Raw genomic sequence first — 24,608 nt, forward strand, 5'->3', positions numbered from 1 at the left:
TGGTTGGAAAATCTGCCAGCAAGAAAATGGCAAGGGACAAGTTGCCAAACCCAACGTTGTATGAAGTGTTTGCTGTGTTCGCTAGCCTTAAAGAGCACCCTATCTGCTTAGTGAGGCGAGCAAAGTTCTCTTGACGCAAGAGTCGGTGCTGGCTACACCGAAGACCGAGAAAAAATCGCGTCAGGAATTTACACAATTGTGTACAGAGCACTTGTAAAGGTTAATAACCATGCACAAGAGTTCTTCGGCGAAAAACGTCGGTTACAAAAATAGGAAAGGGGCAGCAAACTGTTTATCGCACAGTGGGCACTTTGATCACGCCGGTATTGAAGCGATGCAGTAAGCAGTGAAAAAGTGGCCGTAGTGGAGAGCTCCAGGGGTTAGCTGCATCTACACAACTGGATGCATGGTAGAGTATAAGCATTACATCAATGAAATCGACTACTTACTTGCGTAGGTTCGTTCTGTCGTTTGCGATGAACTGGACTAAGAGAAGGTCGCGCCATTCTCGCAAGGCCCGGACAGAGAATACCTTCCAACTGGCGAAATGCACATTTTTCAAAATAGTTTGCCACCGTGCGGGGTCCTTGAATGGATTTTGTGTGTTGACTTCTCGAAGTAACGTTAAATCGTCTTCGAATATAAAACGCAGGCGAGGAGCGGAATTTTTCTGCGCTGTCAGCACGGTGGCTGCCATTTCGCAAAGCACAAGAACGACGTCAGCACCAACACGTACTACGAGCACTGCGACAATGTCAGCACCAACACTTGCTCCGAGCACTGCGCCGATGTCAGCACCAACACGTGCTACGAGCACTGCGACGATGCCAGCACAAACACGAGCACTGCGACGGGCCTGCCACGACCGGTCGTGGGCCAGCTGATCGCCGAAACGGCTCCTTTTGGCAAGGCTGTGACTACCTTGGCGTAAAAATCCAAGTCAAGCCAATCCACAGTTGGCGGTATTTTGTTAGGGTTAGGAATGGCGGAATCGTTACACAGAATCCAAAATAGGGCAAGTTTATCACTAATTCGTTCTGCTGTCGGCTAGAGGAGGCAAAGCGAATATCACGTGTTAAATTTAAGGGCAATAAATATGCCTAAACACCCAATAACATGACAATTTCTTTCCGAAACGGGCGACGTGAGCACTGCCATGTTGACAACGCTATTTTTCCTGGCGTACGCAAGAGCACGCACGCGAAATTCGAAAAATAGCGTATGTAACGCGAACATATGTAAAACCTCGATTTGAAATAGGGTTTGGCGCATGCGCAGTACGAATGACGCTATTTTATAGCATTCGCTATGCCTTTGCGTATGTCTACGTAAGCTATACTAAAACTGACTAATATGAAGTGGTTTACGTCCCATCTTGACATCATAGCGTGATGTTGAGGTGACGTCGCCGGGCGGCAAAGGAGCGCGCCCGCCGTGTCGCCTCCGTGGGCTGCCGCGCCAAGGGGGTTGCCATAGAACGACTAGTGGGCATGCGCGCCTCCTTCGATCGGACCACCATGGCGTCAGCAGTGGCGTGAGGAGCAAAACACAAGAAAACAAGATTCGCCGCAGAGGGGCTCAGAGTGTCAAAGAGGGGCAAGGAGGCGTCAATGCTTTCGCATTCCTCCAAGGAGGGTTACTGCAGTTATCTCTAACGTTTTTCTCTCACCCAAAAGAAATGCAAAAGGGGGTAACTGGTTCTCTGTCGTATTCTGGCTTGCAAAGTATTAATCATGAGTAATGGTCAGTGTTTGCCTTTAACTGCATCTCAAGCCATGAATCGTTCCTTCATTTAGTGTAGCACTCCGTTCAGACCCTGCGACAAAATATTCGCGCGTGCCCTGGCTATTCTCTGGTTAAAGTATGCCACGTCTTCGGATTCAGTTGAATCGACTTCGTTCTTGACGTATCTGCATATCGCGTTTTGATTTGACAACTACTGAGCGTTTTCATTATTAATCTTTTGCGGCAAAGCCGATCCTCTTAATCCCACAAAACTTTTTTACGACGGAAATCTTCAGCCGCAGCTGATTTAGCAAAACGTTATAGCGCAAACACAGACAACCACATGGAGACAGCACACATGCACAAGCGCTAACTGAAAACTTTATTGCCGAAAGATGACACCTTATATAAGGCTAAAAGATGCATGAAAAGGATGGGAAAGATACGTAAGGATTGATGACACAGTCAGCATAGTAGGACGCATGTACAGGCTAGGAGAAACATAGCACACCGAATCAAGTTTCTCTAATTTTTTCATTTCATTTCGTCAGCAGTTAGGCGCTTCCAGAAAGTCAAACTCAGCAACAAAGATAAGGATGGGCTGTTGAAGCACTAACTGCCATGCTTCCTTATACGGTAGGCTTCTAAACTAGTCCGCGCTGTCTTGTCAGTACTTTTTTCAAAAATCTTTCTTCCTTCAAACCGTGCCATATATCCTTCACACTTACATGCGGAACCAGATGTGTGTAGTTGTGATCTCGGTTCTTTAATTTCAGGGCGTGTTCTTCTAAACGGTCGACGCAACTGCCAGTTTGGCTGACATAAAACTTTCCACATGACATGGGAGTACAGTATACCATTCCAAAGGAACAGTTCACAAACGGCGTTTCATGATTTTCGTTACATCCACGTTTATTGGCATTGCAAATGCGTGAGCACAACTTTCTCAGGTTGCTGAGAGCCGAGAAAAGAACAGGCACGCAGTGCCTGCTTGCCACTTTTTGTAGATTGCGCGGGATTCAGTGGACGTAGGGCATTACTTCAGGGCTAGGTGACTTTTTGTGATCTTCATCGTTTTTTTTTGTCGCGTTCCATGATTCAATTTTTGAAGGAGGGTCTCAGAAAAGGCAGTCCGGACCGAATAGGAAGGACCCTAGGAAGAGCAGACTACTGGAGTGGAGATTCCATGCACAGCGTCGCTATTTCCCTTTTGATTGTCTTGGAGTGTGCCGAACCGCAAGTCAACAACTCATTTTTGGCACGTGCGTACTAGGTCCGGCGACAGTGTCCTTCACAGAACGTATGTTTAGGATCTAAAAACTGAACATAGACGTCCGGAAGTTGATGAGTAAAATTCAACCTGAGGCCATGCTTGTTAAAGGCAGCTGAAACTTCACCTAGTGTAGAGGGGTAGATGCAGGTGGTCGTCTTTGTTAAAAATACTGAAAAAATCATACAATCACCGAAAAACCTTTCAAATCGGTCCCCTTTAAAATGGGGATCTAAAAACTTTGGCATTTTAGATAAAAAATTTAGCAAAGGATAGGGGCCACACATGACCCTACGCAGATACCATTTGACTGCAAAAAGGTTGCTTGTCCAAAACAAAGTAGAACTTTTAAAGCTGTTATGAGTGCTATAAAATTATTAAAGGACAATCCTGCACTGCTGTGTTTTGAAAATACAATTTACCGTTTTCTTCTGTGCATTCCTCAACAGAAAACAAAAACTGATCTTTCAGTGCGGCATAAAACAGAAAAACCAAAGCCAATATGTTCGTTACACTCAAGAAATTGTGCGACATAGATCGACTTTTTGGTCAGTAGGGGTCATTCAAAACAAGGTTCCTAAGCTTCTTTAACAAGAACTAGCTGATGTTCTTTTCGCACGAACCCTCTTCACTAACAATAGTTCTCAACGGGATTTCTGGTTCATGGGTTTTTCCCTTTAAAAAGAGGACTTAAGCTATTGCCTCTGCTATTAGTGTTGTCCCTGGAAAAAATGTTGAGATCTAATTTCCTACAGAACTCAATCAACTTGGCCTTTATTCTTCTCTTTTCTTAACAGAAACCAACGTTTTATTCATGGCTACTTGCGCTTTCTCACTGCAAATTACCTTCGGTAAAACCACAAACCCACACTTCTAATCGGCTTGAACAAGCGTCAGGTTATTGCTCTTGAAGAAAGAAACCACACCATCTCACACACTGTCACTCCGGAAGTCCAGTTCATTCGGCGCAATCTTCCGCAAGCAGCCACACCTTAAAGAAGTCAATGGTCCCGGTGTCCATGTTTCGCCCTCAGGGCCCCTTTCCGACTCATTGCAACTAACTCGTAGGCCGGAACACCGGGTTGCAAACCATATTTATTGCCCTTCTGCAAAAGACGCGGTATATTCTCAGGCACGGAAGCATCCCCTGGGACGACTACGTTTCCTTTGTCTTCCTCCTTTGCCAACTTGCTTCTTTCACAACAGCAACTAATTCAAGAGGAATTTCTAACTGCACACCGTGAGCTGTGCGGCCAGTCGCTTCACAGTGTCAAGCTTCCTGTACGCGAGCTATACAAGGTGATCTTTTAAACATACCAAGCACAGCAAGTCCTGAAAGAAATGTACTTGCCGCAAGAGTTCCGAACGCGCTAATCTCCACATCCTTCTAACATGCCCCCAAGATAGTTTGACTGGGCTGAAGAGAGCACTTACTTTATTGGGAACGACCTCCTTCTGGATGCAAAAGGTGTAGCGTCTTGCCGGCATGTTGCATCCACTATGTGTCTCAGTAGAAGGCTTCTGCTGAAGCAACACACCACCTTGGCCCCAGCTTCCTGTAGACGGCACCTCCGGCCTGACCCGACCGGGGGAAATCGGCAGTCGCCTTTTCCTGTTGTCGTCTCCATCTTTCGCTTTCCTATCTCTTTCTTTCAACTCTCCTGTATTCTGCTCACTTCTTGGATTTTCCTTTTTTTCTTGGCGGCGAGGGTTAACCTTATGTGTCCAACTACCGTGAGTTGAGTCATAGTGGGTAATAGCTGAGGTGTACAGCCGGCGTGGGCAGCACTTGCTTGCAAGTTCCTGTCCCGCACCCTCGTTGGGCTCCATGGTCGGTGGCTGGCACGATGACCGTAAAACTGAAAATTTTATGAACTCTACCCATGCTAAACATGATCTTTATTTCAAGAGAAGTGGGAACGAAGTAGACGACTTTTTCCAGAAAACAAAAGTAAGTTTCCCGAAATTTTATGTTTATAGCAAAGCAGAAGAAAAACAAGCAAAACTCATATCCCCATTCCAGGTCTCAAAATGCTTGACGGATGCCTTAGACCTTGGCTACAAAGTATCAAAAATGGATAGCGGAAACTTTCTTCTTGAACTGCGCGACAGCATACAATACTCAAATCCTGCAGCCATTGTATCCACTGGGGACATCCCTGTCTCTGTTACTCCACACCAGTCTCTGAATACTGTGCGAAACGTCATCTCTGAAATAGATTTTGTCCACCTTTCTGAAAAAGAAACGATCGAAGGACTCAGTGACCAAGATATGACATATATGCCCCGGATCAAGGTCTGGAAGGATAACAAAGAAATAGACAACCAAACACCTGATCTTGCCATTCAAATCAGCACATTACCCGAAACCACTGAAGTAGGCTACCTGAAAATAAATCTAATGTAGTGCAGGACGTCTTTCAAGGCTATGCGGCGCGAACGACTAGCGTGCGGTGCAAACCAGAGGCAGCAATCAGTCCAGCACACGCACGACCATCGGCACGGTTTTCACCCTACTTCGTCGTCTTCCTTAAGCGCCAGCAGCCGAGGGTTCGGGAGTCGAAGGCCTGCGGTACAGTAAGACCGTATATACCCAACCCGCGTAGATGTTTCAATTGCAGGAAGTTTTTCCAGGGCTCACGGCCGCAAAGCGTTATCAAACCGCGTGACTAAGTCGCCTTGGTCACGCTCTCTCCGCTTACTGTTGCCCACTGTGATAAGGTGGCTTATTAAAGCTCGCTGCGCCAGCCGCCGGGGCACTTTCTTCGATTCCGTTGTCAAGTTGTTCCGTTTGAGTGGTGCAGGTTCCGTTGACCTGCTTCAAACACGACATAATGGCGACGAGGTAGGCGAGCCTGCGGCGGTGTTACGCCCACTGAAGACTTTCAGCACAGGAGCAAAACCGGCGGTATCCACAACAGCGGGAAAACCTTCGCCGTGGCCACTTTCGGGCAAATTGAGCATTTTGATGAATCTACGACTGATTGGCTTTCTTATGAAGAGTTAGTGAGTTAGTTATATTGATTTTAATGGCGCAAAAGCAACTGAGGTTTCTTTTGCGCCTTCACGTCAACGCCTTCGCGTTTCCCAACTTTATTTAGACCGTGGCTAACGTTGTGCAGATAGGGCACAACTACAACCTTTCTGCGGTAATCTTTCTTCCGGGTGGGCAAGCGTTTTCTTTATGCTGCCTGCAACTGATATCAGGAGAGGTAAAGGGTAGCCCGCCGCGAGGAGCCGCCCCACGGCCTAAAGAAAGTTGGGAAACGCGCAGGTGTCGAAGTGGTTTTTTTCTGCGCCCAACAAGCTCGCCTCTCTCTGCAGGAGAGTTAACAACCAGCAAGTTCACCGTGGCTGTGGGTAAACGCACAGTAATCCCCTTGTTCCTTGTGCCTCCGGGGCTGTGTACTCTGTGCCCTTATCCTGCGGGAAGGACTACATTGGTCAAACGGGAAGGCGCATCAACGTCAGACTTCAAGAACATATAACAATGTAGGTAATATGGCCATCACTGGAAATCTGGCCAAGCACTGCGAAAAATGTGAAAGCAAAATCTGCGCCTCAATATTTGACCAATGTGCAATCATTGGGAAAGGACGAGATCGTACGTCGAGAGATATAATTGAGGCTTGAAACATCCGTTGTGCGAAAGACCACTGTGTCAGTACACCATCCATTAGTTTATCTCAGAAAGAAGTGGCTTTTCTGAGAACAGCAGGGCATGCGCTGTGACTCTTTGCGTTGTGTTATTTTATCCCATCCTGTTTTTATTGTTTATTTCGGGTTTTTGGTCTTTTAATTGTGACTTAAAGTTAGCTTTTATTCGTCGCAGTCCTTTACTCCTTTTAGTTGTTTCGTGCTTTTAGCCCCCCTTTTTTTGTGCCTCTTTAAAAATTCATCCGTTATTTCGCGCCATGGCCCTTTACACCCTTCGCTTCACCTTATCGTCTTTCACCGCCACTACATTCACCAATATGTTTTATCTACTGACGCGGCTGTCTTGAACGAGAATGAACGAGTGAACGAGTGGCACTTCCTGGAAGGAAGTGCCACTCGTTCATTCTTTGCGTCATCCCATATAAATAATGTATCGTTAACCTTTAGCTTGTCATGAATTAAAGACACACGTTTCCTGTTATTCCTATCGGCCCTCGCAATATGTTATTAACCGATCAGGAAAGTTACTTTATGAATACTGCGGAAATTTTTATTTTAGGCGTGTTTCTGGCGGCAGAGCTTCAACCTTTTTTGAAGAGCCGGAAGTTACTCCCTCAACTCGTCTCGCGGTGTTTTAAAGATACACTGATATAAAATTAACTTTTCTACTCGCATAGTTCGCTCTATGATGTGCATCGCTTCACCAAAGGAGAACCTCAGGGATGCAATGTGAACTAACAAAACTTCTTTGAAAAACATTTTTTATAAGCGTTCCCTCAGCCGGTGGCAGGAACACCACGTCATCTTGCATACGCAACACATCACTGTGGGTCCATAGCCTCAAAGCTACTAAAAGTGCTGTTTCTCCATTTTGCACTCGTGGTCGAACAACGTGCTGTCTACTGGGAAATCAGTTGACCACGCACAGTTGTTCATTTTCTAGGGGGACATCTGCTTTTACGCAGTAATCTGTCTCTTGTCCAAACTCAGTTCTTCGTGAAGCTACACAACGAATACTCTTGGTACTCCACCCCCAATATCGCTGTGCTATACTTTTCCCTTTATTGTACACTAGCAAGCGTCTACATGAAAGGAAGAGGAAATTATATATGCAATATACATACGATTTCTGCATGTTTGTGTCTTGAATGCATTATGTCCTTGTGTCAGTGTGCTGCTTTATAAACTTGGCGAATTACATTTCGCATAACAACACGGAATTAGAACCTCTTGTTTGCAGCTGACATTGAGGGTCTAGAGCTTGCATTATCAACCTCTCCATGGGACACTTGGATGGTAGTAGCACTTTGGCTCAATGACATTGTTAATTCTTCTCTATCGGTGGACCTCTAAATCCTTGGAGACGAGATCAGATTGCTTTTGGGCATTATGTGTGACATTATTATTCAAAACTTACTTCTTGGAGCTGGTCTCTTAGAATGTCCATTTTCATGCCTCTTCATTGCAGACGAAATGGTCCATCGAACCGGTATTTTTGAGCGGCCAAAAGGTGGTGGATCGCTCAGTACGGGAGCGCAATGTTCACTGGCTCATCGGGACCCGCAATGTGCTGCAGTTCTCGCCGGAGACGATTTTTCTGGCTGTCTCCCTGGCGGATCGCTACTTGCAGGTAGGCAAAGTGTCTGTCTACCTTTGAACCGTGTTCACAAGCAGCGCCCAAAACTAAAGTGAAGTATTAGAAAATTGAATGCCGATATAGATACGAACGAATTCCGCGATGGATTAGGCGAATAATCAATTAGCGTTACGTTTGACCGGAAATCGACTTCATACTTGCATCATACAGAACTCGAGCGCGTTTCCATGCGAATTTTGCATTATTTGTCTCATTTGTGGTGCCTTTTTCCACGCAATTCTTTCTCTCAGTTTTATAAGCACCTGTGTGTTACAACAAGGCATCTGCAGATTTTATTGTTCCTACTCCTGGATTCGCAAAGAATCGAGCTGCGTTACACTTTGCCATCCTCATGGTGCTTGTTTACCGTTTGCGGCTGTGTGAAAGCACACCGTCACGCCTGGTTGGTTGTCGGAATTATGGATGCTTCAGCTTCCGTTAGTGCCTCGTACTCAAGGCATTCACTGGTAGATAAGGTTGCAGTTGCCGGGTAACTTTCATCTGTTGTGCATTCGATGCGTTTCGAGCTTGAATTCGAAATCGCTTACGTCCTAAGAATGTACATATATCGACGTAGTCAAGAGCGAATCGTTTATGCAAACGCGAGCTGTCGTTATTAACTCCATTGCATTTTTCATATCGTCTACCCTTCGTTAGCACGCTGTGTTCATTGGAGCTTACCTAAGGGTTTTCCCCTCCATAGCACTGCAGATCTAGACGCGATTTGCAGCTAGGCAAAGTGCTTATGAATAAGCACTTAGGCCTGTTTTCCTGCAGTTTGTTGCCCTGTAGAGTGCCGGAAGAATCTGTACGTTTGTACAAGTTCTACTGGGAGTTATGATTGAGGGCTGTCTCTTGACTGTTCCGTGCTCCCCTCTCTGCTGCTTTTCCCCATTCAGATGCGTGCCGTGGATAAGCGCCAGATGAAGCTGCTGTGGGCAGCAGCGTTGTGTGTTGCGGTGAAGCACAAAGAGACCGAGTGCCACCTTCCCTCCCGTTCCTACCAGGCATCGACTAAAGGCACGGGAGAGACGACAGAACGAGAGCTGTGCGCCATCGAAGAGGACATTCTCCGGGCCGTCGATTGGTCCCTGGACCTGCCGTTGCTCCTGGACTTCCTGCGTCGCAACTGCAAAGCTGCTCAGGTGGATGCCTGTCGTGCTCTCGGTTGCATTCTTGGCTTAGAGGGATCTGCGGAGGATGTTGCACATTAACTGATTGCTGCTCGCAATCTATGACGTGGCTCCACTAAGCTATAAGTTGGATAGGTGCTCGATACAATCGAGCTGTCAGAACATACAACAGTCTGTAGTATAGTCGGCACCATTGTATGCACGCTGTTTTGATATTCCGAGAGGAGGGATGATATTTCAGTGCTTCATGTAGAGCACACAAAGTAGCGCAGGTGATGTACAGACGCTTAACTGCGGTCCAGTTCATGGTAATTTGCCTTCGAGAGATTAGAACCTAATTCGTTAGAGCATATTTTGGTTCCGTAAACTGATCATAGAGGCCGTTGTATTGTGCGATATGAGAGCGCGTTAAAGAACCCCAAATGGTCGAAATTTCCGGAGCCCTTCACTACGGCGTCCCTCATAGCCTGAGTCGGTTTGGGACGTTGAACTACAATTTGGTTCATTAAGGTGAAGTGATTAATATCGCGTGTCGGTATGTATTCCTCGGTTCCGCACGTCCGCTTCTCCACTCGGTATCGCGCCTCGGTTTTTTTCTTGTAGGAGTATAACCACCTAACTTCGGTTGCATGTTTTGTTCGTTGTAATCAAGCGAACGACAATCCTCTACATTGGCCAGTGTGTTGTATTCGCCTACGGCTATTCAGTCAGTTTTATCGAGGTTCGTTTTTGTTCAACAGCCGAGCGATAAATGTGACGTCATACTTACGTACATCGCGCATGAAGCTAGAGAAAATTTTCGAAATAATCGTTGCTTCGTCTATGTTAACTACAATCATATGCCCGCCTGCTTTAAGAGCCGGACCACAATTTTCCGAGGCAACTATTGTGTTGCAGGATTTTTTTTGTTTCCAGTTAATTGTGGGCACCTTTGACGGGAGAGTGATTTTTTGGCTTTTAAACCTGACACCTTCGGAAGCGAAAAAGGATTCGATTATAAATTGTTTACCGGTCGCAGGCGAAAACTACGTTGCGATGCATATACTAATGTTTTAAGCATGGTTATAAAGAAAACACGACGCGATCAATTAGGTTCGTGCTTAGGTTTCCTGTTTGTGACAGGGATGTTTAGGAAGCCTATATCTTAAAGTCGTTCTTAATATAGTGCATTATACATGCATTTCTCGGCATTTTGTTGTTTTTTGGAAGCCTTTCGGCTTCCAAAAAACAACCTAAAACTGATGAAATTCAGTTTAAAACTTTTCATGCAATGTTGACGGTGCAGCCTTGTTTGCGGAATTGACGCAGAAAGCTTTTTGCACCCTGCATTTTGATGGAAGGATTGGGCTTTGATGCCGAAGGATATCGTTTACTTGTAGTGTAGTGTGGTAATCTACCCACATTGGCCAAGATTAATTTATCATCAATTGCCGTTTAAAACCTGAAATTCTCCTAAATTCCTTGTACCCAGGCAAGCAGACAAGCTCTGCCGCATTTTTGCGTTTGTTTTTTTATTTTTTCTGAGCAGTTGCTTGGGAAGACAAATAGCCAGGTATAAGCTCTTGTCTCTTCCACAGGCATGCGCAGATGAGTTGTTGCCTTTTGAATCGAAGTAGAGATTCAGAATAGTAATCCCTGGCTACCACATGTTTGCTCTCCTGAACAGGCGATCAAACAGGAACACCTGACGGCTATGTACATCCTGGAGGTGCGCCTTGACGACTACACCATGTCCTGGATAAAGCGCTCCAAGAAGGCCGCATCGGCTCTCTACTGCGCCATGCACTTTCAAGGAAGAAAAAACCTCTGGTATGCCGCAGAGTCCTTACTATCTTCTAATTTTAGAGCCGATGAAAAGTAAAAACACGCTGTAATCAAAAGCTTGAATAAGATCCTAAAAAAAACTACATTACGCTCGGTAAAGTCGCTGTTACGAATTATCGACTTTTAAAATTTTTTATGTTACCTTTTCCGAGGAGAGATGCGCCACTCCCCTCAGCAATAATCTGCTTCGAAAAGGGGCTGACTTTGAACAAATTTGTCGCTGTTGTCTAAAACTTTAGAATTTTTTTTAGTGTACTACTTTTCGAAGGTGTATTACTTTCACGTTTTCTGCCAATGACTAGCACGTTTTGCGCTCTCCAATCAGATTCGCTTTCGTAAAACTCCACTGTGATCATACGTTTTCTCAGTAGAATTGGCCGAATAAGTGTGCGTTTAAGAAAGCTTCCAACCGAATTGGTGAAGCATATTAGTTTTCTAACTCTGATTGGGCCAAAGTTGTCTTTTCTGCTTAGCTGCCACATGTACGAACCAAATACACATGTGCATTTCTTGCAGACCATCATTTGTTCCTGAATAAGAACAATCATATCGTATGTTTCTCACGAGAGAACGGTGATCGCCGTCATGAGACGCAATACGTATTCAGTGTTGCATTACAAAAAAAAAACAAATACGTATAACCCCCCGCTAATTACTAGATAGGAAGTTTTCGGCAACGTCAACACTACAGTAGCACTTAAATGCCGTTTTGAGCAGGCATTTATTTTTCTTCGGGGGTGGGTATGAGTACTAAGCACACTGCTGTTTATTTGCAGTTGGGACCACAAGATGCAGTTGTCCAGTGGCCACGATATAGGCGCCCTGCAGCCCATAGCGACGCGGATGCAAGAGTTCCTGCAGGCCGCCTGCGAGAGCGAAAAGGGGGTAGGTATCATTTTCCATGTTTTCAGCGCATAAGTCTAGAGATACCTCGTCTATTGGCAAAAAGCGTACATGTAATCTGCGGCTGCTTTAAACGTGATTCGTGTTTCGTTCTCTGGCAAGTAGCATCCATAGCTGATAAACAGTGAGCAGCAACTGTGGGCGCAATCATTTTTCAACGGAAAAGAATTTATAAAAGCAATTTTTTCATACATTGTGGCAATCAGTATGCCCGCAGTTTTCCCATCGGCAGGCTTCTATACTTTTTCTAAAAGCGTTTTTGTCGATGTCGAGAAGTTTCCCTACTGCTTTTCTACAGTAGCGGCGGAAAATTTCAAAAAGGGGTTAAAAACGCAGCGGGAAAATTGACCATCGCCTAAAATATTTCTATAACAATGCCTTACAATATGCAAACTTTTCGTCAAAGAAATCTGGAGATATTAGTAATCCAAATGTTTCATGGCGTATGTTTTTTCCGTGCCTACTGATGTAGGTTTGTTATGTGTCGTGGAAGCTACTGTTCGCATTGTCGCTCTTGGAAACACATTGGGACACCGATCTTGCTGCATTTGTTTGGCTCGTGTAGCAACACACTGAACATTTCGTGTGCTCTATTGCAGACTCCATACGAGATCTACGAGAAGGACTGGTCTGAATCTCTCGGCTGATCTTCGAGCCCCAAAACCCAGCAGCTTCGCTAGCTTTCAAAGGGGAGCCTTCTGAAGTTCAAGCACCACAATCCAAGGGCTGACTTGCCCTGCATGTTTTGAATGCTCTACATATTTTTGATGGCACTCTCTGTTCACCTAATATTTCGCATGCATGTTTTTTGTAATAAATATTTTATATCCAATACCCGTGACCGCACTTTACTGTGTCCCTGTGCAGCAGCTTCCTTCGTGAAGTGGCGCTGACATTATAGTTGCGCAGCTGTGCCTTGAATGTGGGAGTCAACAGTGTTGGATACTATAATAGCGATTTTCGTGTTCAGCACACGAGACTGTTTCAAGTTTGATCACTACAAGTATTTTTTTAAACTGTGCACATTTCTACATCGAGAATTTTGTGGAGCAATGCGCCTCTGCAGCTAAACCGTCCAGTAAGTCGGGATACAATTGTTCAGTGGTATGCGAAGGCTCCACGCCAGATAGAAAACGCGAATGTTAGAAAGAAAGGCACCGCATGAAGGTAAGAGATATGATTGCCAACAGGTGATCCTTGTTACAGCTAGATTTAGGTGTTGCTTAGCCGAGTTTAAGTGCGAGTGTTGTGCTTCTGCACGAGGTGCTTTCAAAAACATTCGGTTCTTATGACATTCGAGTCGTCGCAGCGCCTCGTTGCCGTTCGTGTGTGCGTTAGTTCTTACTGTCTTAGCGTAGCCATTGGGAACAAAAAATTACGGCTGATGTGTAAACATTAAAGAGGCTCTGAAACACCTTCCGAGGAGAGTACATCAACTAGCTGAACGGTTGAACTTAGACAAGCGCAATAAAAAGACAGGGACAAGAAGACGAAGAAGCACGCAGGACAAACGCTTGACATCAACTAGTTCTTTACTTTGGAAAAAACACATATATACAGATACATAGAGGGCGGAAACAAATTTTTAACGGCTGCATTTTGTTGTGAACATCTCAGCCGGATATGTACTAATAATGACGTTATTAGTCTTAATAATCATTAGACATTATTGGTACTAACAATGACATTATTAGTTGTTTTTAGACATTAGTATTAGTGATGACTACGCGCATCATAAAACTCACAATCACGTGCGAAACTCCGGTGACAAGGCATCTGCAGATTTTATTGTTCCTATTCCTGGATTCGTAAAGAACCGAGCTGTGATACACTCTGCCATACTCACGGTGCTTGTTTACCGTTTTCGGCTGTGTGAAAGCACACCGTCACGGCTGGTTGGTTGTCGCAACTGTGGATGCTTCAGCTTCAGTTAGTGCCTCGTACTGAAGGCATTCACTGGTAGATAAGGTGGCAGTTGACAGGGCACTTTCATCTGTTATGCATTCGATGCGTTTCGAGCTTGAATTCGAAATAGCTTACGTCCTAAGAATGTACATATATGGACGTAGTCAAGAGCGAATCGTTTATACAAACGCGAGCTGTCGTTATTAGCTCCATTGCATTTTTCATATTGTCTACTCTTCGTTAGTGTGTTGTATTCATTGGAGCTTACCTAAGGGCTTTCCACTCCATAGCACTACAGATCCATACGTGATTTGCAGCTAGGCAAAGTGCTTATGAATAAGCACTTAGGCCTGTTTTCCTGCAGTTGTGTTGACCTTTAGAGTGCCGGAAGAATCTCTATGTTTCTACAAGTTCTGCTGTGAGCTATGATTGAGGACTATCTCTTGACTGTTCCGTGCTCCGGCCTCTGCTGCTTTTCCCTATTCAGATGCGTGCCGTGGATAAGCGCCAGATGAAGCTGCTGTGGGCAGCAGCGTTGTGTGTTGCGGTGAAGCACAAAGAGACCGAGTGCCACCTTCCCTACCGTTCCTACCAGGCATCGACTAAAGGCACGGGAGAGACGACAGAACGAGAGCTGTGCGCCATCGAAGAGGACATTCTCCGGGCCGTCGATTGGTCCCTGGACCTGCCGTTGCTCCTGGACTTCCTGCGTCGCAACTGCAAAGCTGCTCAGGTGGATGCCTGTCGTGCTCTCGGTTGCATTCTTGGCTTAGAGGGATCTGCGGAGGATGTTGCACATTAACTGATTGCTGCTCGCAATCTATGACGTGGCTCCACTAAGCTATAAGTTGGATTGGTGCTCGATACAATCGAGCTGTCAGAACATACAATAGTCTGTCGTATCGCCGGCACAATTACATGCACGCTGTTTTGAGATTCCGAGAGGACGGGGTGATGTTTCAGTGCTTCATGTAGAACACACAAAGGAGCGCAGGTGATGCACAGACAGTTAACTGTGGTCCAGCTCATGGAGACTTGCCTTCGAAAGATTAGAACCTAATTCGTTAGAGCATATTTTGGTTCCGTAAACTGATTCTAGAGGCCGTTGTATTGTGCGATATGAGAGCGCGTTGAAGAACCCCAAATGGTCGAAATTTCCGGAGCCCTTCACTACGGCGTCCCTCATAGCCTGAGTCGCTTTCGGATGTTGAACTTCAATTTGGTTCATTAAGGTGAAGTTGTTAAAGGGACTATGAAACAAATTTATTGAGATTATGTAAAGATAGGCAATCCATCACTCGTCACTCCAGCGCAAGAATTTTTGAGCTAGCATCAATAACAACGAAGTTATAGGCGATTAAAAATCACCCTCCTCCTCTCCCCCCTCAACTCGTACGCGCGGGGCACCAAAAAAAAATAAAGAAAACAGCTCCGGGACTGGGCTCCGCCCATGAAAACGTCATTCGCTGACGTTCGGTTTACAACTTCCGGTTGTCGCACTCCCGAGGACCAGCGTGCGTCGGCAGCGTCTCTCCGGTCTCGGCGCTTTCTTGGATTGCGGCGCGCGTCGGGTTTCTTTGCTAGTTGGCAGAATGGACCCGGACCTGTTCCCGGCTCACACAATGTTTTATTTTTTTTGTGCGCTGGTTCGGCCGTCACACCGACGCTGCCAAGTCTTGGCGTGAAACACCGTGCATATACTGAGCCTAGCTGTCGAATGATGTTGGACACCCGGCTGCGGGATCGCAAAATCGCGCCGCCCGACTTAGAACACAAGGAACATAGGGTATTACGGTCGTAAAACGGACGGGAGAGTGAAAGAAGGTCGGGACCTAGTCTGCATGTCGAAGCAGCAGCCGAATGTGAACCGCAGCAGTACGTAGCCGTCAGGCCAAGGCCCTCCGCGACAGCTAACGCTTCGAATTCGTCCTGTGCCCTAAGTAAATGCGGCACCTTTTTTTAAGTTATCGTAGATAAAATTGTCTTCCATCGCAGATCATATCGTGTAAATGTTCATACCGATCGCTGTAAGCTGGAAACTCAGCTTCCCGGCGGGAAGAAACAGTGTCGGCAGCGACTTCGGTCGAAGCTTCAGGTGCTTGACATTCATGCCTGACTGTCGAACGAGCGCTGGGTTATAGTAGTAAGCGTCAGGTGCGAAGTGTCGACCGCAAACGCGGAGTCTTCGGCGGGCGTGCGACGCTGGCAGTCCGATGCGCTCCATCCAGGCTGCTCGCTCACGCACGTCTCTAGGAATAACATGCCTAGAGACGCTCGCCAGTAACTGGGTTTGCAGCCGACGACACAGCAAGGCGTATTCATCTTGGGCGGTCGAAAAAGGCACTGCGAGTGGCTCCCGAACTCGCGACAGAAAGAGGCGGCAGAGGTAAATTAAAACCGTATGCGCGAAGGCAATGCCCTCGCTCGCGCTTGCCCGAGGGGGTCGCGCGGCAGCTCGAGCAGACGATTTTCACCGCTACCGGAAGTGTGCCCGTGACGTCGAAGCTGCCGCGGCTCTAGCGAATGACAGCGTGTGGTGGCCTGCCGACGTCATGGGACTAGTGACGTCTGTTTTCCCGATTTTGGTTTCAGAATTGCTCCCTACGAAGACACCAAGCGGCGCGCGAATTTTAAAAAACACGATTTTTAAAAATTCATAATAAATTGCCGGCTCAGTTCCGAAGACTCATACTTGGTGGCAATGCTTCTGAGCATCACTTCTAACATTTACAAGCGGCTTTTAATTCTTTTCATGGTCCCTTTAATATTGTGAGTCGGTGTGTATTCCTCGGTTCCGCACGTCCGCTTCTCCACTCGGTATGGCGCCTCGATTTTTTTTTTCTTATCGAAGCTTAACCACCTAATTTCGGTTGCAGGTTTTGTTCGTTGTAATGAAGCGAACGACAATCCTCTACATTGACCAGTGTGTTATATTCGCCTACGACAATTAAATCAGTTTTATTGAGGTTTGTTTCTTTTCAACAGCCGAGCGATGAGTGTGACGTCATAGGATCGTACATCGCACATGAAGCTAGAGAAAATCTGCGAAATAATCGCTGCTTCCTCGTCTATGTTAACTACGATGATAATGCCCGACTGCTTTGAGAGCCGCAACACAATTTTCCGAGGCAGCGATTATGCTGCAGAATTTCGCTTGCTTCGCGTTACTTGTTGGTACCATTGACGTCGGAGCGATTTTTTAGCTTTTAAAGCTGAAACCGTACGATGCGAAAAAAAAAGGATTCGATTATAAATTTTTTACCGGTCGCAGGCAAAAATTATGTGATGATGCATGTGTACTAATGTTTTACGCATGGTTGTAAAGAAAACACGAAGCGATCAATTAGGTGTGTGCTTTCCTCTAAAGGGATGTTGAGGACGCCTCTATTCAAATTTCGTTCTTAGTACCGTTAACCATACATGCATTTCTCGGCATTTTGTTGCTTTTTGGCAGTCAAAATGGCTGCCTAAAACTGATGAAATTCAGTTTAAAACTTTCCTGCCGTGGGTGAAGGTGCAGCCTTGTTTGCGGAATCGACGTAGAAGGCTTTTCACACCCTGCATTTTATTGGACGGATCGGTCTGTGATGTTCAAGGATGTCGTTTAGTTATTAAAATTTGTTGTTCTACCCACGCTGGCCAATACCAGTTTATCATCAATTTCTGTTTAAAACCGAAATTTCTACCAAATTCTTCGTGAAAACCAGGCAAGCAGCGCTGCGTTCTTGGATTTGTTTGTTGCTTTTTTTCTGACCAGTTGATTGGGAAGACGTACAGCCAGATATAAGTTCTTGTCTCTTCCACAGGCATGCGCAGATGAGTTGTTGCTTTTCAATCGAAGTAGAGATTCGGAATAGTAATCCCTGGCTACCACATGTTTTCTCACCTGAACAGGCGAGCAAACACGAGCACCTGACGGCGATGTACATCCTGGAGGTGTGCCTGGTCGACTACACCATGGCCTGGATAAAGCCCTCCAAGAAGGCCGCATGTGCTCTCTACTGCGCCATGCACTTTCAAGGCAGGAAAACCTCTGGTATGCCGCTGAGTCCTTACAATCTTTTAATTTTTAAAGCCTATGAAAGTAGAAACACGCTGTAATCAAAACCAAAAGTAATATCCTAAAGAAAAACTACACTACGCTTGGTCATGCTTGAGGTACAACTTTAGAAGAGAGCTGTCGCTGGTCCGAATTAATGACTTTTAAATTTCTCTATGCTACATTTTGTGAGCAGAGATGCACCGCTATCCTCAATGATATTCTGTTTCGAAAAGGGCAGGGCTGGCTGGCTTTAAACAAATTTATAGTTTGTGACTAAAACTTCACGGGAAACTTCACGGGAAACTTCACGGGAAACTTTGTCTTTGCTCCTGCCCATAATTCTGATATTTTTAAGCAGTGGCTCACAACCAGTGCATGCAATGCAATGAGCAGGCAAATTTGCTCCTTCCCTGTTTCTAATTGAACGCTGATGCTCCCATGCGCGTTCATTCACGCAGCGTCCTGTCTGGCCTACATACACGCGACCACACTTGAGAGGAATAAGATATACGACGCCCGTGGCACATTTGACAAATTTTTCCGCATGCTTTATCTCGCATGCTCTTCGTCGACAGCCTTCCGCGCTGATCCTTGGGCACAACCCGGCGAGCTTGCGTGGCGCCGAAAACACCACAGGAACGCCATGCCTATTTGCCACTTTTTTATGTTGTGGGCTACCTTGTGCATATACGGGACGACCGTCGTCTTTCTTCGCGGCAGTTGCTCCTTGTTGTTGGCGCAGTTTCCTTTTTTTTACCTTCTTAAGAAGGTTCTCGGCCACAGCTGAGATGACCTTGAAGGGGAAGCCGGCTAAAAGCAGCCTGTTTATCTGATTATGAAAGCTGGTGTGCATTGCATGCGGGCATGACTTCATCAGAGAAGATTCCAGGCCCGAGCTAACTATGGCTCTCTTAACTATCTTCGAATGGGCAGAATCATAGGGAAGAAGCCCTTTCTGGGCTCGTGGTGCGTAGTGCCAGCAGATGTGATGCAAACCAAACTCCAAGTTGAGATCTAAAAATTGCAGCGAACCGTTGATCGGAAGTTCGTGCGTAAAATTCAAACCCTTCCCATAACGTTTAAAAAGAGTTAAAATGGTATCCACTGAATGAGTGGAGGTCAAGGTTTTTTTTTTAGATAAAACAATTAGAAAATCTTAAACGTATTTAAATGCCTTAAGTACACCCGGCTTACTAAACGCATGATTCAGGGATCGGTCAGTAGCGGCTAAAAACATATTGCAAATGGTCGGTGCGACGCAGGATCCAATGCAACTGCCTTGTCGTTGAATGTAAAAGTCATCGTTAAAAGAACAAAATAAAAGTGGCTAGCAAATAAGATTGTAGCCAGGGAATGAAGCTGTCTGCTGGCACACCGGCTGAGTTTCGAAAACTTATGTCACCATTCCTTTCGATACATTCTCTAACGGCAACGAACAATTCATCATGAGGCACGGAGTAAAACAAATCCTCCACATCTACAGAGAATGCGTAGCCAATAGGAGCGTTGGATTTCAAGAAACTCACAACATCACCGGAGGTCTTTGTGGCGAATGGGTCCTCAACTTGTAACCCACTCAGATGCTTCTACAAATACTGGCTAATTAGGAAGTGCCACGACCCTTCTCGCTAACAATTGTTCTGAACGGCACTGAGTCCTTGTGAGTCTTTGCGGTGAAGAAAACCGATAGCGCTCTCTTTCTACAATCAGTTATCGATCTTGCCAGCTTAGTTAAATCAAGATCACTGCACAGAGCCGCTGCCTTGCTCTTGATTCTTGTTGCACTGGGCTTCACGCGTACAAAGTTCTTAGCAATCGCTTGGCCAGCCTTTTCGTTGAAATCATCTTGCCGTAAAACCACGAATCCTCCAATCTTATCAGCCTGTAGCAACCGTAAGTTGTTTTCCCTGAAGAACGAGACAACACTTCTGGTTGGGTGTTTGGTGTGCTTAGTGTTGACTGTTCTTGTAAGGGCTTCTACTCCTTCCAGAAGGCACCTTTCACGATCTTCTTGTTCAACCTTGCTTGAAACACGCCGGTTAAGTGCTAGCAGGTCGTGAGCTGGGACGGTAGGCTCGTAGCTGTACTTTGGACCCTTGCTGAGTACACAAGCAACTTCTTCAGGTAACGCAACGTCTCCCAGGACTTGAAGACCCCCCTGGATTTGCTTGGATGAAGTTTTAACAAAAGCCCGAACTTGGTGAAGGCACTGAGCCCAACTAAATTCAGTCAACTGAGCAGCAAATCTTCCGGCAGAGCGTAGCTTGATTTCACCTAGCCAGGCCGGGTCTAGGGCATAGCAAAGCGTTCCCAAAAGATCTTGGAACCTGCGCACTTGACGCCAGAGTTCTGATCTGAGGTACCGGCAAATGCGTTTTAAAAGGCCCGCCCGCGGTTTTAGGAAGCCGAGTATGAGTCCCTTGCGGAGGCAAAAGGCAAGGTACCTGGCTCGGCAAGTTGAGCTGACGATGAGGTTCACACAGGCGTTGACTTGCAAAGGAGAAGGAGGAACATTCATGAAAGGGCCCTCTGTACTAGACAGGTAGTTAAGAAGAACTTCTTGTTGGGCGAGTTGGTGCATACTGTTGTAGGTACGAATTGCGCACAAAAGACACACACAGGAAGAAACACGAGGGAGACTGAAAGAGCGGAAACTATCAGCTGGTCTTTATTCGATTCACTGCCGCTTCATAGGCAGTGTGCACACGTGCCTACAAAGAGGGGACAGAGAGAATAAGAAGGCAAAAAAAACTCTGCACGACAATCCATCGAAAACGCTCATAAAATTGTTTACTGCGTTGTACAATGAAACGGAGGTGTCACTCACACAATTATCGCCTCTTGCCTTCATGTGGTATGCTTCTAAATGTTCACGGGAAACTTTGTCATTGCTGCTGCCCAGAATTATGGTATTTTTAAGCAGTGGCACACAACCGGTGCATGCAATGCAATGAGCATGCAGGCAAATTTGGTCCTTCCCTGTTCCTAATTGAACGCTGATGCTCCCCTGCGCGTTCATTCACGAACGTTTCATTCACGAACCTATACCGCCACAAAGATATGGCGGTACAGGTAGAAGCATCCTGCACCAATTGATGGTGCTGTTAGAAAAGGCGCTGCCTATCTGTAAAAAAGTTGAAATTGGCCCCTTCTACGCATCGAAAGTAGACACGTGCAGTGCCCATAAACATTCATTATCTGATTTACATTTTCACAGGGCCTCACTACCCTTTTAGCAGTAGTCTAAGAGCAGCTTGTTAGGAAAATTTATTTTCCTCATTAACTTTGCGAAGTATTTTCTGCTGCAAGGGCATGAACAGGAAGGAATTAATGCGGCTCTGCAGAGGAAACAATGTGGTGGCTGGATACGGTCTTGAAAAACCCAGTTTTGTAACATGGTTTTTCTGTAGTGCCAATGAACTAGTGTTAGTAATCGATTCATACGCTTCATTAATCACTGACAAGGAATGTCGGTAGGAATACTTTACTTCGGCACAGAAATTCTGGCTGACATGAATCTATTGTCACTCTGCTTGTAGGCCAAGGTGCAGACTTGTGAGCACGTAGTCAGTAGCCAGGAATGATGAATAGGTGCCTTGAAACAGAGAATGCCGCGCCATGCAAGATCGGTTGCTGCAGTCCCTCCACTAGTGGCAGCCATATGCAGGTTTGCATGCCATGAAAACAGAAAACTAAAGTGGGCACGCTCAGAAAAGTAAAATTCAACTCATAAACCACTAAGAGAAACCCACAAACAAAGCCGCACACAAAAAAATGAAATGCATGCGAGAGAAAAAGATAAGGACATCTCCCAACAGGCTACCACAGCAGCCTACGCACTCCTGCAGTGGCCTTGCGCATGGACATTAGAAAGATCTTCAAAAAAGGATAAAAGCAACATTGTTCAAGATGTGCCGGAAAAAACACACACAAAAAGAAGTGTGCACAGAGTTCAAGAGAGAATGAAAATAGTCAAGAGAAACAACGAAAGGATTTCACTAGGTCAGACCAGTAGTAATTAAGAGGATCACATTATCAGGTTTAAAGTCTGGGAAGTTAAGCTTGGCCACACCACAACACTGCTGCATTTCCTCTGGCGGCTTCCGATGCTGACACACAGGAGATCAAAAGCTCCATATTCTAAACCCAAAACCTTAAATGGGGGAGAGACACCAAATTTTTGGTTGGCGTCTTTTTTTCAAACATTGCGTATTGCCCCCAGGGCACATATACATGCTGCACGATTCATATATGCAATATAAATAATTTATTACCGTGTAACTTATAGTGAGCGGTTTCGCTTTCTGAGCGCCGAGGTGTGTTATGACATCACTCCCAAGGAAGAACAGCAACCCTGGTCACGTGGGCTCCAAAAGCAGAGACACAGGGACGGCTGAGTCGTCTGCTCTCACATGTTGTGCATACCAGGGCTTTTCGAAATGCCGGCCGGTACTACAATATGCTGAGCAAAGCCAAGCGGGTGAGGCGCAAAGTCGAGTCTGAAAGCAAGCAGCTCACTTGGGACGATCTGAGTTCGGAATACGTGGTTTGAGCGTTGTATTCAGCTTTGGTTTTTAGATTTGGAACACTCTGCGCATTCCAAAAGGATAAAAAAGTGCAACATTTTCCGGCAGTGCTTTTGGTGATCTCGCGAGTATACAGGCTGTTTCACGTAACTTGAATCAAGGATTTAAAAAAGCGGTAAACCGCAGCCCGCTGAAACCAACGATACATTGTTTTGCATCATGTGGGGCTCCTCAGAATGTTTTTTTCATTGTGCCTAAATAGTTAATTAACTAAGATGAATTATGCAAATTTTCAAATATTCATTTTAGTGCCAAGACCGTTACGTTAGGTTGTAGAGCAGGTTTATAAACAACCGATCCAGTTTACTTTAGCATCGTATCTCCAACGGGGTCCTTTTTTCCAGCATCTAAAGAAAGCCCGCGAAATATGAAAAAATGCCACGTGACTACGCTCGTGCGCTACCAAATTGCAGCGCTCCCAACTGTGTTTCGAGCAAACGGAGCGTGCCCGCTGACCGTGGCGAAGTGAACGGCCGCCGCTCTTAGCAGCAGCTTGACAGTGCGTCAGCGACGGTGCGTTTAATTAAGCAGAGAGGCCACACAGCCCAGAGAAAAGAGAGACGTCAACACCGACCGCCTCTCGACGACAGCAGACGATCCTCTGACCCGAGTCCGCTCAGTCCGCTCCGACACCCGCTTTTATACCCTCGCAATTCAGAGGGCAAGAGGCTAAGAGAAGCATGCAATGGCTCACAGATGTGTATTAAGGCGGAAGCCTTTAATATCTCATCGTTGTAAGCAGTTGTCGACAGAAATGTCACGCTTTTCAATTGGTCGAAACGGTCGTGACGTCACAGTGCGCGAATTTCAAACGGGGCGAATTGTACTTTGGCTACTAACCATGCAACCAATTAAAGGGATCTTATAGTGATGCTCCAATTAACTGGGACTGAGTTTAGTTAATTGCTTAATTAACCAATTAGCCTAATTAACATTTCTATTCAGACCAGATAAATGAACAAATCCGACTAGGAAATTGGCCGGAGTCAGGAATCGAACCCTGGTCTCTGGAGTGCGGGACGAGCACGCTACCACTCCTCTATGCCAGCTCCATGGTTTGGAATGAACAATGGCGCGTCTAGTGATTACGGTGTCTTCGTTCACTCCCATCTTCCTCCCTTCCCATTACGGCGAGGTTTAGGTGTCCACCCAGATATGCGAGACATACATTTCCTTTCCTCAAAAACCAATTTACTGACGAGCAAGGCGTAGATCCGAACCGGCAATGGCGTTCTGTGGATTCCCTGGCAGTGTTGCAAGATGCTGTCGCGTTCCACTCTTAGAGGCGAAGCTTAACATCTGAAGCACACGTCAGTGACGCAAGCAGCAACACCACGCTTAAGGCTTTCGCCTCACCGCACTTTAGGTCAACAAAGTGCCCCCTTAATTTTTTCACTTGACGCGCGGTCGCCGCCACACGGCGCCGGAGAATCCTCCTCGCAACAGCCGGAGAGCATCTCTCCCCGAGCGCCGTGCCTACACAAGCGTTTGCACGAACACACGCATGCACATCACTGCACGTGGTGGTGGTGAAAAACATTTATATACAGATACACTTAAAGAGGTTATGTACGAGCTGGCCCAGAAGGGGCCAGCCCTTACAAGTACTAGGTGGAGGTCCCTAGTTCGGCACCCCAGTAGCGTTGGCCACCGCCCGGTCTCGCGCGACCAAAGCCCGTAGGGCCTGCAGGCAGAGCAGCCGAGCAGTTTCGCCTCCCAGGCCTCCCGGGTTGGGTTGGGGTGAGGGGGGATAGCAGGGTTGGAGGGGCAGGCCCACACCATGCGGTAGATGTCCGAAGTCTTCTCCGCACAGTGCGGACAGCTGCCCGAGAAAGAAGGGTCGAAGTGTTTCAGAGCTGCCGGCACAGCAAAGTATTAGTATACAAGCGGAGCAGAAGCCGCTCCTCCGCCTTTGAGAGACCTTTAC

The 24,608-nt window shown here is 46.2% G+C and overlaps 2 protein-coding genes across 2 annotated transcripts; both read left to right on the top strand.

The window, feature by feature from the left end:
• The first annotated feature begins 26 nt into the window (after positions 1–26).
• LOC149357372 (G2/mitotic-specific cyclin-B2-like) lies at positions 27–12,795 on the top strand. Its single transcript, XM_089576579.1, has 7 exons — positions 27–110; positions 707–913; positions 8,121–8,282; positions 9,188–9,433; positions 11,088–11,230; positions 12,022–12,130; positions 12,748–12,795. Exons 1-7 carry the CDS (start codon positions 27–29, stop codon positions 12,793–12,795), a joined length of 999 nt encoding a protein of 332 aa, XP_089432705.1.
• Positions 12,796–14,564: 1,769 nt separating this feature from the next.
• LOC149357373 (G2/mitotic-specific cyclin-B-like) lies at positions 14,565–22,647 on the top strand. Its single transcript, XM_089576580.1, has 4 exons — positions 14,565–14,786; positions 17,948–18,089; positions 21,635–21,650; positions 22,524–22,647. Exons 1-4 carry the CDS (start codon positions 14,565–14,567, stop codon positions 22,645–22,647), a joined length of 504 nt encoding a protein of 167 aa, XP_089432706.1.
• Positions 22,648–24,608: the final 1,961 nt, after the last annotated feature.

This window comes from Amblyomma mixtum, chromosome 3, assembly GCF_055824585.1.
Source record: "Amblyomma mixtum isolate Tamu chromosome 3, ASM5582458v1, whole genome shotgun sequence".
In the NCBI taxonomy this organism is placed as follows: Eukaryota; Metazoa; Arthropoda; class Arachnida; order Ixodida; family Ixodidae; genus Amblyomma; species Amblyomma mixtum.